General features: G+C 39.3%; 2 protein-coding genes across 4 annotated transcripts in view; both read right to left on the bottom strand.

The window, feature by feature from the left end:
• LOC144059346 (uncharacterized) overlaps positions 1-10,469 on the bottom strand; it is a 48,920-nt gene extending 38,451 nt beyond the window's left edge. Inside the window, exon 1 of one of the 3 annotated variants that reach the window (XM_077578349.1) lies at positions 10,344-10,469. In XM_077578349.1, the coding sequence (XP_077434475.1) occupies positions 10,344-10,408 (65 nt within the window). In that variant the 5' untranslated portion in view covers positions 10,409-10,469. The remainder of the gene's footprint in view (positions 1-10,343) is intronic. The other 2 variants (XM_077578352.1, XM_077578351.1) reach the window with 2 other exon arrangements.
• Positions 10,470-11,357: 888 nt separating this feature from the next.
• Positions 11,358-13,747, bottom strand: dcps (decapping enzyme, scavenger). Its single transcript, XM_077577893.1, has 6 exons — positions 13,479-13,747; positions 13,048-13,198; positions 12,830-12,975; positions 12,643-12,756; positions 12,380-12,490; positions 11,358-12,300 (listed from the first exon to the last, which is right to left on the bottom strand). The coding sequence occupies exons 1-6, from the start codon at positions 13,677-13,679 to the stop codon at positions 12,034-12,036; spliced, it is 990 nt and encodes a 329-aa protein (XP_077434019.1). The 5' UTR covers positions 13,680-13,747; the 3' UTR covers positions 11,358-12,033.
• Positions 13,748-13,799: the final 52 nt, after the last annotated feature.

The following is a 13,799-nucleotide window of genomic DNA, read 5'->3' as shown; positions in this document are numbered from 1 at the left end:
ATTAAATTACTAACTACATTTTTTAGCAGCTAACTTGTAACAGTAACGGGAAAAAAATCAAAAGCAACCCTCCCAACACTGTCTATGAAGCACACACTCAGTACTCACTGCTTACAACGTTAGCTGTACATGGAAAAGCCGATCCAAGAGCACTATAAAAAAAATTACAGCAAAGTACGTACATCAAAGCACAAAAACAGAATTCCACACAATTTGGAAAATAATGCAGCAGTCATTGCCTGTCATGTTACTGCTTTGAGATTTTACATCATTTTAATGCCATATTACCAATTTTTCCCCTTTGTGTACGTTCAAAAAAATACACACACCGACCAGTTACAAACATGCCTTTAAAAATATGATTTTCTCAATTAAAAAAAAGAAATGATATAGCGTTGGATATCATTACAATGTGCGAGTGGTCATAATGTTGCCAGCTGGTGCATATCGAACGGGATTTAACAGTTCCCTGCAACATTGTCATGCTCCACTTTCAAAAAATGAGTTTCCATTGTGCAGAAAAATCAATATCGCGGTTTGTATTGATGACTAAATGTCTGTGATGGGTCTTCCATTCATTTTGCAGCCACTGTATGCATCACTACTACCAGCAAGGGGACAAAAGCGGAATGAGTTAGGGTTGTATTGTGGTCACCCTGGTTCGATTTAACACAGACAAGGGACGCTTGACGGGCCTCGTGTTACTCATTTGATATGTCATAGCAGGGGGCCAAGAGACTGCAAACGGCCCGTTGCAGTTGATCTCGGTAAGTAGGAAGCTTACAGTAAATAACGACAGCAAGTCCAGCTCCACAGGCTTATCGGTGTGTGTATGTGTGGCAGGGAGGGGACATGAGGCTTGATCCTGAGCTGGCCTCTTGTTAGATCCTCCCATGGTGGATCCTTTCAGATACAACAGCATGCTTTTCAAACGAGAGGGTCAATCTTAGCCAACTGACAAGTTTATTGAAATGATTATAGGGTGGATTCGGTTCAGAGGAGGCACATTTCAACTTGCCAGGTCAACGTTTCCATGTAGGAGGATTATCAAGCTTTCAAAAGTAAAGAAGATTGTGGAATAAAGCTGTGCCGATCCACGCAGTATCAAATTTGCTCTAGTGACAAAAATACAGTGCTGGATGTGAAAAAGAAAAAGTTGCGGCACGTTTCTCAATCTTAACAAGCTTGAACTTAGTCTTGTCTGCGTCATACTCAATAGCGAAATCTCCAAGGTGTGTACAAGCATGACACGACCAACAGGAAATTTTCAAAATTTCCATTAAATGGCATGTGCATTCTGAGGAAACATGTTTTTTTTCCCGAAGAAATCATGAAAAAGGCACCAGTTAAAAGATTACAACAGAAAATTTGCTAAACTGTACCTGGCATAATATGCAAATATGAGCAGGATAACAGAGCAGATTGGACAGTGATAATCCTAATTTCATAATCTATAATATACAGTATCTAAATCATTATTTAATAGAAGTGATAACTGTGTGAAATGCATATTTGTACCATCAATATTTTATTTAAAAAAATTGTGAGCAACCGTCAACCTAGAATGCACCTTTAAAACTTTTAGTATTTTAGGGGTTTATTTTCATAGACCGGTGCACGAGCGCTCGGCGTACAAACAAGCATTTTAGTACCGGTGCAAGTCTACTCTACCGTGTTTGGGACTTTGTTGCACCTCTCTCGGCGTTCCGGTTGACACAGCAGCCGCAGCCCAGCGCGTCTGGCAATTTGGTAACATAAAGTAGACTACGCTCGGTAAAAAAATATAGGCGCATCCTCATTTTCTAAGTCTACAAGTTTAGTGTGTTTGTGAATTTGGTAGACAAATGTAGGCAATCCGGCTGCCGTGCCACCTGACGCATCTAGCAATTTGGTGACCAAAAGTTGACAACATTTTAGAATGAATAAAACCAGGTCTATCTAAGTGGCGCAAGTGGTGTAACGCAATTTGGTGGACGGATTGCGCACACCACGAATGTGTGGTGGGTGTCAGTGTACTTTATTCATAAATATGACAACAGCATTTATCAAACACTCGAACACGAATCATTATAAAAATCAATTTATTGAACAAATTATTGTCATTGTCATCTTAATAATGTTTTAATAGGAAATCGCCCGACCACGCAACAACTATGTGGGGGATTGAGGGGGTCACACACGGACGCATGATAAGGGATGCAAGGCAATCTTAGATTGCACACGTCACGTGCGCAGCCAACTACATCATCCACAAAGGGAAATCTTGCAGTTTACCGGTTATACACACACGTTGCACGTGGACCCCAGCAAGTCCATTTGTGCTTCCGCAATGTGCGCTCCCACCACCCTGATTTTAATGGGAATGAGGGGAGCCGCTTCATTTGGCCAGAAGTCGGCTGTGTTCCATCCAAGAATGGCACAAACATCCCCTACGCCAATTCTACCTATGCAGAGTCTTGGAAAATACCAAAATAAAGAAAACACCATTCATGTGCACAGTTAGACTGTGCCTTGCACTAGACTTACGCTTGGCATGAAAATAGGGCCCTTGCAGGAAAAAAAAAGAAGAAGCTTAAAACGTGAACTGCAAAATTTGTGTGCTCACTTTTATATTCACATAATATTTGATATATATTTTTTATATACATTTTACACATTCTGCTTTGTCTGAACCTTGGATGCTGCCTTTCCCTGCCTCGATTGACTCCAGATGGGGTGTAATTACATACCAGAAGGGCACCGAGTAAATAGAAGACCTTTGCCAAGGCTAATAACCAACTGTACATACATGCCAATCTGTAACTAACACAACACATCCCTTTCCCCCAAAAAAATGTTTCGAATAAAATGTAATGACATGTAAACCACATTCAAGCTTGGCTTCGGCTACTTAAAAGTAGGAAAGTAGGTCACAGCAAGTTGGCGCTTGGCTGCCAAACAATGGAGTGCACAATAATACACAGGTTAAACACACCAAAGGCAGACTGTGTCATTAGAAGTCATCTGGTGCCCTCACAGTTCTAACTTTGTAGTTAATGTAAATTATATTACCTTAAATAAAACCAGAAGTCACTTTACCATGGAATTCCACAGTAGCAAGTACAGTGGACTCTCCTAGCAATAGGAATTTGGGTTAAATCCATGTCTCAAATCACACAATTGAAGAAAAAAAATTCTAAACAAAGTTATGGAACAAACTGTGATTGTGTCCACTGTTGCTAAATACCAGTGATCATATTTTGGATTTCTCTCTTTGTATGATTTCATACATATTTTATTTGAGATATGTTGGTGAGACTACAAGCCCAGTTAAGTGGGAGATATTGACAGCATTTCCATTAGGATAATCAATGCAATACTTTCTGCACCACTATGCCCACTCACTGCCCATGCCATTAAGGCTCACAATTCCAGAGTTGGTGTGTGAGGGAAATGTGATGCTCTTTTGCTAAACGGTGCTTCTATAAAATTTCTACAGCGCAATGAGTAGATCGTCCCGTTTTGTCTGGGACAGTCCTCGTTTTTAAGCCTTGGGTCCGGCCTCCTGGGGGATTTTGCCAAACTCATTGTTTGGTCCCGCCTGTTACGCAAGTACCGTATTGGCATCCCGTTTTTTTTGCCTTTAAGTGTACGTCAATCACACAGTTCTCTTGGTGATTCATACAATAAACCCATTAAAAGGGAATTTGACTTCCCATCTACTTCCAAATTCACATTTGCGTTCTCATTCGCATCCAATCGGTAGCATGATAGATGTAGCAGGCGGTGACCGAAGCTAGAACTACTTGCTGCTTTCGCATTTAAGAATCATGGGAAATGTAGTTTTCACTACGGTCGTCAGTCGCTTGTCAGACAACGCCAGGTGAGCTTTCTAGCGGTTTATTTCCAATGATATAATGTGCGACAGTCACCGGTGCGAGGTAAATGGCAGAGCCACTCAGCCAACTTCCAATAGCTGTCGGGACGGAGCAAAAAAGATTGGATAATGGTGAGAGCATTGACCAGCTCTGATGAACAGTCAACCAAGATGGCATTTATTTAGCATTAGTGATTGATGCGTATGTCGGCCGTCTTTTGCATCCCCCAATGGATGAAGACAAAGACTAGCAATGGAATTTGGGTTTTTTTTTTGTATAATATACAGCATCCTGCTTTTTATTTATGAAAATTTGGTCAACTTAATCCAAAGCAACTGCAATTCTATATAAGATAGCATGTCGGATCATCACCACGAGGATCATCTCTGATGTTTTAAAAACACACTTACCAAATGTTTAAAATGCACAAATGTTGACTTTCTCAACATTAAACGTGTTCCTCCAAAATATGTGTGAGGATACATATTTATCAATTATGTGACTTTCTGTTTATACTGTACAGCCAAGAGGAATGTCGGTCAAGTGAGTTTCCCTCGGAAGAAAAAAGTAGATATTGGTATTTCCTGAACGAGTCCGGAGAACACCCACTTTGTCTCCTTGCACTTTTGCAACAGGGGAAGCCTTGCTCTCAAGCCATTAGGCCTTCATCTCATCTTTTGCAGGGTGGTTGGTTACTGAGGTCAAAGCTCTCTTTTGCACAGACCGCCAGTTAAGAGTATCGGAATTCCCCACTTTGGATTTCTTATCATGATTTATTAAAGCATTAATGGAATGTTGCCATTAGGCTGATAGAAGTTTTAATTAAAGCGAATTTCAGTGAAGCTTTGTTTATCATTGTGTTTGTAGTTTGCAGTGGTGTAGGAATTAACTGTTTTATACTGTAGATGGGATTATGAGGGCATTGAATAGTACAGTTTACATACATCACTGCAAACTAGTTACAATTCTGAATGAAAAATGTGTTTGCTCTGCTGCCTCAATCCTCATGTATCCTTAAAAATCAATTTGTTCGTCAAATATGATGGAAGTTAACAATCAGTAAATCTTTTAATTGACATTTTCCATCCATCCATTAACTTTATTTACTGCTTGTCCTTATATGGACTATCTGAGGAAACCGGGGTAACTCAGAGAAAACCCACACAAGCACAGAGATCACATGCAAACTTCATAAAAATGGGCAGGAGCTAACGTTCAAATCCTGCAACCTATAACTGTCAGACAGATGGTAATTATTATTATCATCATCATCATCTCTCTGAATGTTCTGAATATGCCAGTGTCACATTGTCAAGTCATTTTTATAGCACTTTCAAACAGCTGCAGCTTACACAACACATACCAAATTAACAATAATACAATTTGGAGCAAACCAACAAACCTTTTTTTTCCATTCCTGCCTACGCTTTGATTTTTGACGCGGTTTTAGATGAAAGAGGAAAGATTCAGCCTCCTTTCAACAGTTTATCAGAAACGCCATGACACACATCGTACATGACGTCCCAAATGTCTGCTATAAGCTACATTGAGCAGTTGATCTCAAACAGCACCCCTGCTGGTTGCAATCAAGCAGTGCAGTCCATATTTGCTTTGATAATAGGCTCCAGCACGTCTGCGACCGTCATGAGGATTAGCGGTACAGATAACGGATGGGTGGAGGGATTTCCGAGATGTGATAAGTAACAATCCAACTCTACATAATTCTTAACATATTAACTCATTCACTGCCCATTGACAGCTATAAACGTCAAAAATTCATTTGAACTATTTCTATTAGTTTAACATTTGTTTCCCACTTTTGTTCACAAGAGTATAAAAAACGCGATTTTTTTTTATTGTACATTTAGAACAGATATAAAATTTTTGATTAATCGTGAGTTAACTAGTGAAGTCATGCGATTAATTACAATTAAAAAATGTAATCGCCCGACGAGATGATTATTAAAAATTAGGGGCGTCAGGCGATTTACATTTTTAATCGTAATTAATCGCATGGCCTCAATAGTTAACTCACAATTAATCACAAATGTTATATCTGTTCTAAATGTACAATAAAAAATATTTTAGGTTTTCATACTCTTGTTAACAAAAGCAGGAATAAAATGTTAAACTAATAGAAATAGTCAAAATTATTTTTGATGTTTATAACCGTCAATGGCAATGAATGAGTTAATATCATGCTCATTCTGATTTAAAAATGATTGGTGTTATTGGAACATGGTATTGATATATATGACTACTTGAGAGTTGAGTACTCGTATGTACGTAATGTATCGGTCTGAAAAAAAAGTGGTATTAGACATCTCTAAAAGCTAATGCACACACTGTTCTCCTGTATGCAAATGTACTATCATTTGGCTTTTCCTGACCTACCCAGCTAAGTATATTTTTGAGTAATTCTTAAACAACAGCCGCATCAGAAAGCTATCATGGAAGATTTCCATGCTCCTCTTTTAACATCTCTTCCTTCTTTTTTATTGTGAGGTTTCTCTCCAGATCTCATTCTGTATCTTCATGTGAAGAGGAGGAAGAGGAGGAAGAGGAGGAGGAGTTCTGCGCCGCTGCTCTCTGGCGCCCTTGAATTCCACCCTACATCTGGAAGCCATCTTCTCTCTCTCTTTCTCTCTTGCTTTATCAAACACTCGCTGGTTTTTGGTGAAACTCTCTGCTGTAATGTAAATAACACTGTAATCATACCCCTGCCCTCAGTTTGCCACCCTCCATGCCGTCCGTGCGTGTATGTTTTCACATAGAAAACACTCTCCCACCTAAGAGCATCTTTTTCTTCCTCACCATTCCAAGCTGAGACTTTCTGCGTGTTGAAAACAAAACAATCAACAGTTCTATTCATTGCTTTACAATCAACTGTGTGTCTTCATTATGCTCGTATCATAGCTTACACTATATTTTTTTTCTAACATTTGTAACATATCTTTCTACTCTGTTATTTTGCAACGGTTGCCAACATATTTTCCCCCTTAAAGGGTTTGTATGATGCTCGCATATATAAATAAAACTGACTTGGCACAACTTTAAATTCCTCGGTTTGAGGTCCAGTGGGTTGCATGGTTTGATTTGAAGTTGAGTTAGTTTCTATTTCATGTACATTTTTTCTTAATCATAGCTTTGTTTTTTGATTGTTTGAAATCAAATATATTTTTAGTGTTTTTTGTATGTGCAGATTAAATGTTTTTTTCTGTCATGACGTAAACTAAACTCATGAGAGCTTGTATTATAATCATGTCAAAATGATTTTTGGATACTGTGCCAGTTTAAAATATCTCTAGTGCGGCAACATCAAAGCAAAAATGTAACGAAATGATGCCATTCATAGATGAGCGACCATCAAAGCCAAACTTGGAGGAAGTATGTTGAGTTGATTTTGTGTATAAAAGTTTAGGACACTGAGGGTCTCCAAGAGGGTCTGTGATGGAGGAAGTCAGACAATGACAGTTTTTATGCATTTGCACCATTTGAATTAAAACAATATAAAAGTAGAAAATTACATGTAACTGAGGATGTTTTACGAAAAATAATATGTAATTTACCATTTAGGATTACAGCTACCGGTAAGCATTACGTTAGCTTTACAGCGGTTCTGGGTTCGAATCTCGGTGTCAGGCCCTCCTGTGTGGAGTTTGCATGTTCTCTCCGTGTTTGTGTGAATTTCCTCGGGTTCTACGGCTTACTCCCACATTCCAAAAATATACATGTCATCTTAAAGACTCTAAATTAGGGGTGTAAAAAAAATACTTGAGTCACCATGGAGTTTTGCATATCGTGCTAAGTGTTCTATAATTTCCAACTGTATCCGACGGCAGTGTAGGCTACTATAGAAATATAAGTTGAAGTCCTGAGTTATGAAATAATAAATCCAAAATGTGCGGAAGGCAGAGAAGACAGCTAATTTGGCTGTTGTAATGTCAACCAATGCTTCTTGGGAATTAATCTTTTACAGTTGGAAAGCCTGATTATTTCCCTTTTAAATGGTGTCACATTTGCAAAATGCATTTGTGGGATGAGCAGCAGTGCTGAGTATGTGGTCAGGGCACATTAACATAAACTTAAAATAAATATTAGGGAAGAACACAAACTTATTATTTACAGTATCATTATTGTATATACATACTGGTTTGGCTGAGTTGACATCAAATTGGCCTGATGACAACAAGATTCAAATCCCTGCTCTAAGCTTCTAGATCTAGCTCTACATTAAATAAATGCTGGTCAACTTACATTTATGGCTTGATTGGTGGTAATTAATTAGATTAGCTGGGGAAAGTTCCCCAAATCATGAAAATACTATTACAAATTATATATATGATAAATTATGCGATTGGTTGGCAACCAGTTCAGGGTGTACCCCGCCTACCGCCTGAAGCCAGCTGGGATAGGCTCCAGCACCCCCCGCAACCCTTGTGAGGACAAGCGGTTAAGAAAATGGATGGATGGATATATTATAAATGATCACTTCTAGAACATTCCTAGAAAATCACAATGCCCCATCACTAGTGAGTGACTTTTAGAAAAGGCCTGCAGGCTATTCAGGTGGTCCTTGGGGGCTATCTGGTCCACGTTGGTGACGCCCGGGCCCACATCCAAGGACTATGCCACACTGTGTAGCTTTGCAAAGTGTCATCTTAAGAACAAATGGATTTGTATAAACGACAGATGTTTTTTTTATATTCAGAGAACAATTACTGTAAGTGTGAGCAGCTCTAACAGTGTGCTCATCAAGGGACAACCAATGGTGAAACCGAGCTTTTCCATGGCGACACAGTGTACATGTCACAGTGAATGAAAACAAGCATCAAATTGTCTACTGATGTACCATGAGTGATCACGATAGAGGACTGAACATGACATCTCTGTACACGCTCTCACATGGTTTGTCCAATGACCTAGTGAGAGATGACCTGATCAGGCCTCTCTAATCAGGATGCCTGGGAGACGTGCACATGCGCACAAATGCACTTCAAGCTTATCAGTCAGATTACCAGCACTAAAGCTTTCAAATGTATGTATCCCCATCCAAAATAGTTTGTCATATCTCTTGATCACATCACAATCAATTTGAAGGCCTACAAGAAGTCATTGAAGCATTTCAAGTGTGCTAAATTGACCATGTTCAAGCAGCCATGCCTTTTGTTGTCACTTGTGAGACAGTTTAGCACTAGTAAAATAACTTACATGTGACATTTTTGCCCCACAACTGCCTTTCACAAGTGACATTTTTACGCACTAGTACAATGACTGGGTTGCACTGACTAGTAAAATGACTACATTTACAAGTGGAGAAAAACTAGTTGACAACTGGGTGCTACTCATTAGTGACATAAAATCCTACTAGTTCATATGGCTCTTGTGCTTCATTATCTGTAGCAAGCAGATGTCAACTACAAGTTTTGTCACACTAGTAACATTTAGTTCCTCTACTTACTAGTGCACATTTCTATTTGTGTGCATAAATGTCATATAGTAGTGGAAAGCAGAAAAACAAAATGGGAGCCCAAGTTGCGTTACTAGTGCACCCCAGTCATTCTACTGGTGGGGCGAATTACTTGTGAATACAAAAGCGTACATGGACAATTCATCACACTAGTTGGAATACATCGCATAGGTGTCAAACTCCGGTCCTCGAGGGCCACAGTCCTGCAGGTTTTGGAGGTTTCCCTCTTCCAACACAAGTTGATTCTAATCAGCAGGATCATTATCAGGCTTATGCAGAGTTTGCTGATGAGCTGATCACATATCAGGTGTGTTGAAGAAGGGAAACATCCAAAACCTGCAGGACTACGGCCCTCCAGGACCGGAGTTTGACACCTATAGAGCATCAAATTAATGCTCTTTTTTTTTTTTAAATGTCCTTAAGAGGCCAGGTCTCCGTGTCACGCCCTCTTACGCGCGCGCACGCACAGCAAAGCAACGCAACAGGCGTACATCAGAATCCCTCAATCTGTGTTTAGGATTACAGTGGTTCCATCACAGTTAAAGATAACTGTTTAATCTGGGGCGCCCTTGACTTCTCTGTACTGTCACTATGTACTTTTTGTACAGTAGTACCGTGGAGGAACAGGACTAAAATATATGACAAGATGCCGTCACATAAATGTCCGAGGTGGTTCATGCAAACAAATCAACAATGAGCTGGCACGGGGCATATAATGGTTACAAAACTGCCTATTAAAAAAAACATAACAATTATGCACGTTTATATTGGAATGTTCTAAGGGGGGAGCAAACGCTTAAAAGTGGAATTGGGTGATGGGCAGAGAGCCTTAAACGCAAGTGACGAAATGACAACGTTTCTGACTGAAATAAACTACAACAAAGCATTTAATGGACCGCATGTATCGATCACCAATCACTACTCCACGCACTCAGCCCACAAACTCGTCAAAGTTACTCTGGCACACACAGCCAAAGTTGGCGTGCTAAAGGTTTATGAGAACAAAATTCACTTACGGTGTTTCCTGGATCTCAAACGGCCTCAGAGTGAAGTCATCTCTCAGTGAGTGAAACCAAGACATCAGCGCTGTTGGTGGACTAATGATTGGATTATTTGTCTCAGTCCTGCCCAGCTTCCTCGGCTCTCCCTCGATGCATTCAAGGACGCCTCGGAAATTTCCGCTTTACAAAAAGTACTTGACATTTCTTCTGACGTTTATAAAATGCGGGTGGGCCGTATGTTTCTTATCACACAATAATACATGAGGGTATTGAAATAAAAAGAACAAAGGACATAATCACATTAAAGGCGAAAAAGATGTTGTATTTACTATATTATATATATATACTTTTATTGTTTTACAACAATATCTTGACCTTATGGAAGTTGTACAGAACATGGATGGATGGATGGATGTTAATTGATTTATTAGATAGAAAATACATATAACAGCAATTGATTGCAAAATTCAATTTGGATTTTATTGAACTGAATATGAATTATAGCATAGGCAATTTCAATGGCACTGAATGAATTTTCGTTACGAATTACGTTAAATTGTTTTGGATTAAACACTGCCACCTAGTGTTAATTTTTGGGAACACAAAATATTTACTACACTGAAGCCTTCAAGGATTCAAGGAATTTTATTGTACTACCAGTCTACCAATGCACATTTCCACATGATATGGCACGAAATACGATTCAGAGGTCAAGTTTAGCCCAGTAAGAGTAAAACTTGAAAATAAAAAAAACTTAATCAGATTAAATACAAGTCCACCATCATCTTCTTCACATTAATGAAAGGTTATCTTTGCGCCAGCCCACCAAATGTTCCATTTCCTCTTTTTTTGTTTTAACTCATCATTGTTTGTGATGCTTCCCACTACCACTGTGTCGTCCGCAAACTTCACTATATGACAGGCAGTTTGGGATCCTGATAGTCTGTGGTCTGATGGTCAACAAGTCCACAACCAAGTTCCCCATTGATGAAACCTTTATACGTCAGAGAAAAAAAATGCCATAAAATGTCACTGATCATGATGGTTTATTTATTTATGTATTTTAAATGGTACTCTTTGAAGTCGACTGCTTCTCTAAACAACTGCTTGACTTATGAAAAAATGTATGACGTGTAACCACAACAACTGGAATTAATATTTTTTTCCCCAATGTACTGTACTGTATGTACAGTAAATGGCTATGTACAGTACAAATTCTACAAGAGAATGCCATTATCATGTGGTTCAGGGTGTATGTCAGCGATTTAAAGAAAATTACATTTCAATGAGTCCACTTTGACACTTTATATTATATAGGAAAGATTGACTTTAACATAACTTCCAATGCATATTTAATATTTACAATCTTCAGAGCATACTGTACGAGCTAAAACAATATGATACATCATTTGTCAGGTTTTAATTAGTGTGCCCATTTTCCAAAATCTATCAGCATCATTATAATTTCATAGGCTCTGAATCTTTAGAAACCACACTTTATAGAATCAGGCACAGAGGCCATTTATTCAATGATTTAGGTTGTAAGACAAAAAAAACTTTTTAAAAAACTCCGGCATAAAAAAAAGTATGTCGCTTAAAGTACACATTCACCCGCGAGCAAGCAGTTTTTAAAAATAAAATAAAAAACAAATGGTCAAATGTATAAAAAGAGATTAAAAAACTGTTGTCTCCTGCAGGGGGCGCATTATAACTTCCCAGCTTTCTTAAACTGGCCAAGCAATCCGTCATCTGCCCGCAGAGGAAAAGACAGAGTCCTGGTTTTATAGTAGTGTGGGTCGGAGTGAAGGTTCTGGATGACGTCTGTGAGGAGGTGGGCGCGCTCCACTCCACAACCCGGTGCCTCATAGCCAAGCTTGGTGAAGTGGATGTGAAGGTGGTAGTAAGATGGCTGGTAGTGCAAGTAGACTCTCATCTTGCTGGCTGGTAGGCTGTAGCGCTGCAAGATGGCCTCCTAATGACACATGGCACACGATTAGATCAGTGTATAATATAAGTATTAAGACTAAAGTTCTTCATAAGTGTGACGTCACCTTTCCTTTCTGCAAAATATTTTGAAGGAGTGGCAAATGCTCCGATCTTAGATCTCTCAGACTTTTGATGTTTCTCTGATGTGTGATGGCAATCAGGTACAAATTATCCGTCTGAAAGGAGACACAATATATTGAGTATAATATTGAGCAAAAAATGGGAGAGATCTTTTACTAAGAGGTCTGGGAATTATTTTAAAACCATGGGAAAAGTACACAATATGTCTCCTTAAATAAAGTACTGGTGTAGATCATGCATGTTTCACCTGTTTCTGGTCCCATTTGAAATCTGGGAGGAGGACAAAACCAAGCTTTGGGTCTGAATCTTCAAATACTATCCGCTCAGACTCTGCCTTCTTCTCCAGGATGTTGTATACCCACTAGGGAGTGAATGTGATGTCAAGAACAGTATCCCCACAATATAAGCGCTGACATTGTTTCAGGCTGACTAACCTGCACACTAAAACTCTGCTTTTGGATGAAGGGAAGAGTGATGGACTGGTAGTCATCTGCTGTCTCCTCCACCAGGAAGCTCTCCTGACGCTGGTATTTCTTCACATGCTTCTCAGTGGCTGGACATACCAAAGTCGCCTTCATTTCTGAAAATCACATATACACAAGTCATCCATCTTTCCTGCTTCAGACATTTGATGGATTAGTAATATGTGTACCGTTAAGATGAGGTGGAGCCTGGAGCCGGTAGGTGCTGTAGATGTCATTCCTTATATCAAGCTCCAGGGTCGAAGCTTTGAATATTTCAGATAGGATGTCTTCATTGATGGGAGTCTTCTCTAGGATGACTACAGCATTCTGGTCAGCGAGCTGATGATCATGTGAACAACCAAAACATAAATGCAGAGAAATAATAATAATCTAAACAAAAATAATGAACAGACTCAGGTGGACTCCTCTTCATATTAAGTCAAATAATTAAAAACCCAATAATGTAAATAAATCCCGCCAAAACAACGTCAAGGCAGGGTCGACAACAAAGTCTAAATTGATCACTCTCGTTCCAATACTACCGTTAAAAAAACAGCGATCGCGTTACGAATTAGCGATACATATTACAAGCTAGAAGCTAAACATTCATATTATTTACTTTTCCGTGGACGAAGATGGTTTTCTCCCTGGCAGAATCACTCAGCACGGTAGTCGTTTGAAAGCCAGACAGGACATTTTTTCCAGATTCCTCTCCATTCTCTCCTCGACCATCTTCATGGTCTGTTTTTGCCTTCTTGATTCTTTGAGAAAAATCTTCGGTTGCTTCAGGGTTATTTTCACGTTTAGAAACGTCCGCCATGTTTGACGGCACTTCCTCACTTCTCAAAGAGTGTCTATGGCAGAAAGAAAACTCCCTCTGACCCACAACAAAGCCGGCAAAATCGTGCGCTACAGCGCATGCGTGGAAACAGAATCTCTA

The sequence above is a fragment of the Vanacampus margaritifer genome, chromosome 10 (genome assembly GCF_051991255.1).
Source record: "Vanacampus margaritifer isolate UIUO_Vmar chromosome 10, RoL_Vmar_1.0, whole genome shotgun sequence".
In the NCBI taxonomy this organism is placed as follows: Eukaryota; Metazoa; Chordata; class Actinopteri; order Syngnathiformes; family Syngnathidae; genus Vanacampus; species Vanacampus margaritifer.
This window is presented reverse-complemented; position numbering and strand designations above follow the sequence as displayed.

Excerpts from the sequence above, each read along its gene's own strand:
- dcps (XM_077577893.1), bottom strand. The coding sequence starts at position 13,679 with ATGGCGGACGTTTCTAAACGTGAAAATAACCCTGAAGCAACCGAAGAT. Across the intron at positions 13,199-13,478 it reads CCATCTTCGTCCACGGAAAA|CTCGCTGACCAGAATGCTGT; the intron begins GTAAATAATATG and ends CATGATCATCAG. Across the intron at positions 12,301-12,379 it reads ATATTTTGCAGAAAGGAAAG|GAGGCCATCTTGCAGCGCTA; the intron begins GTGACGTCACAC and ends ATGTGTCATTAG.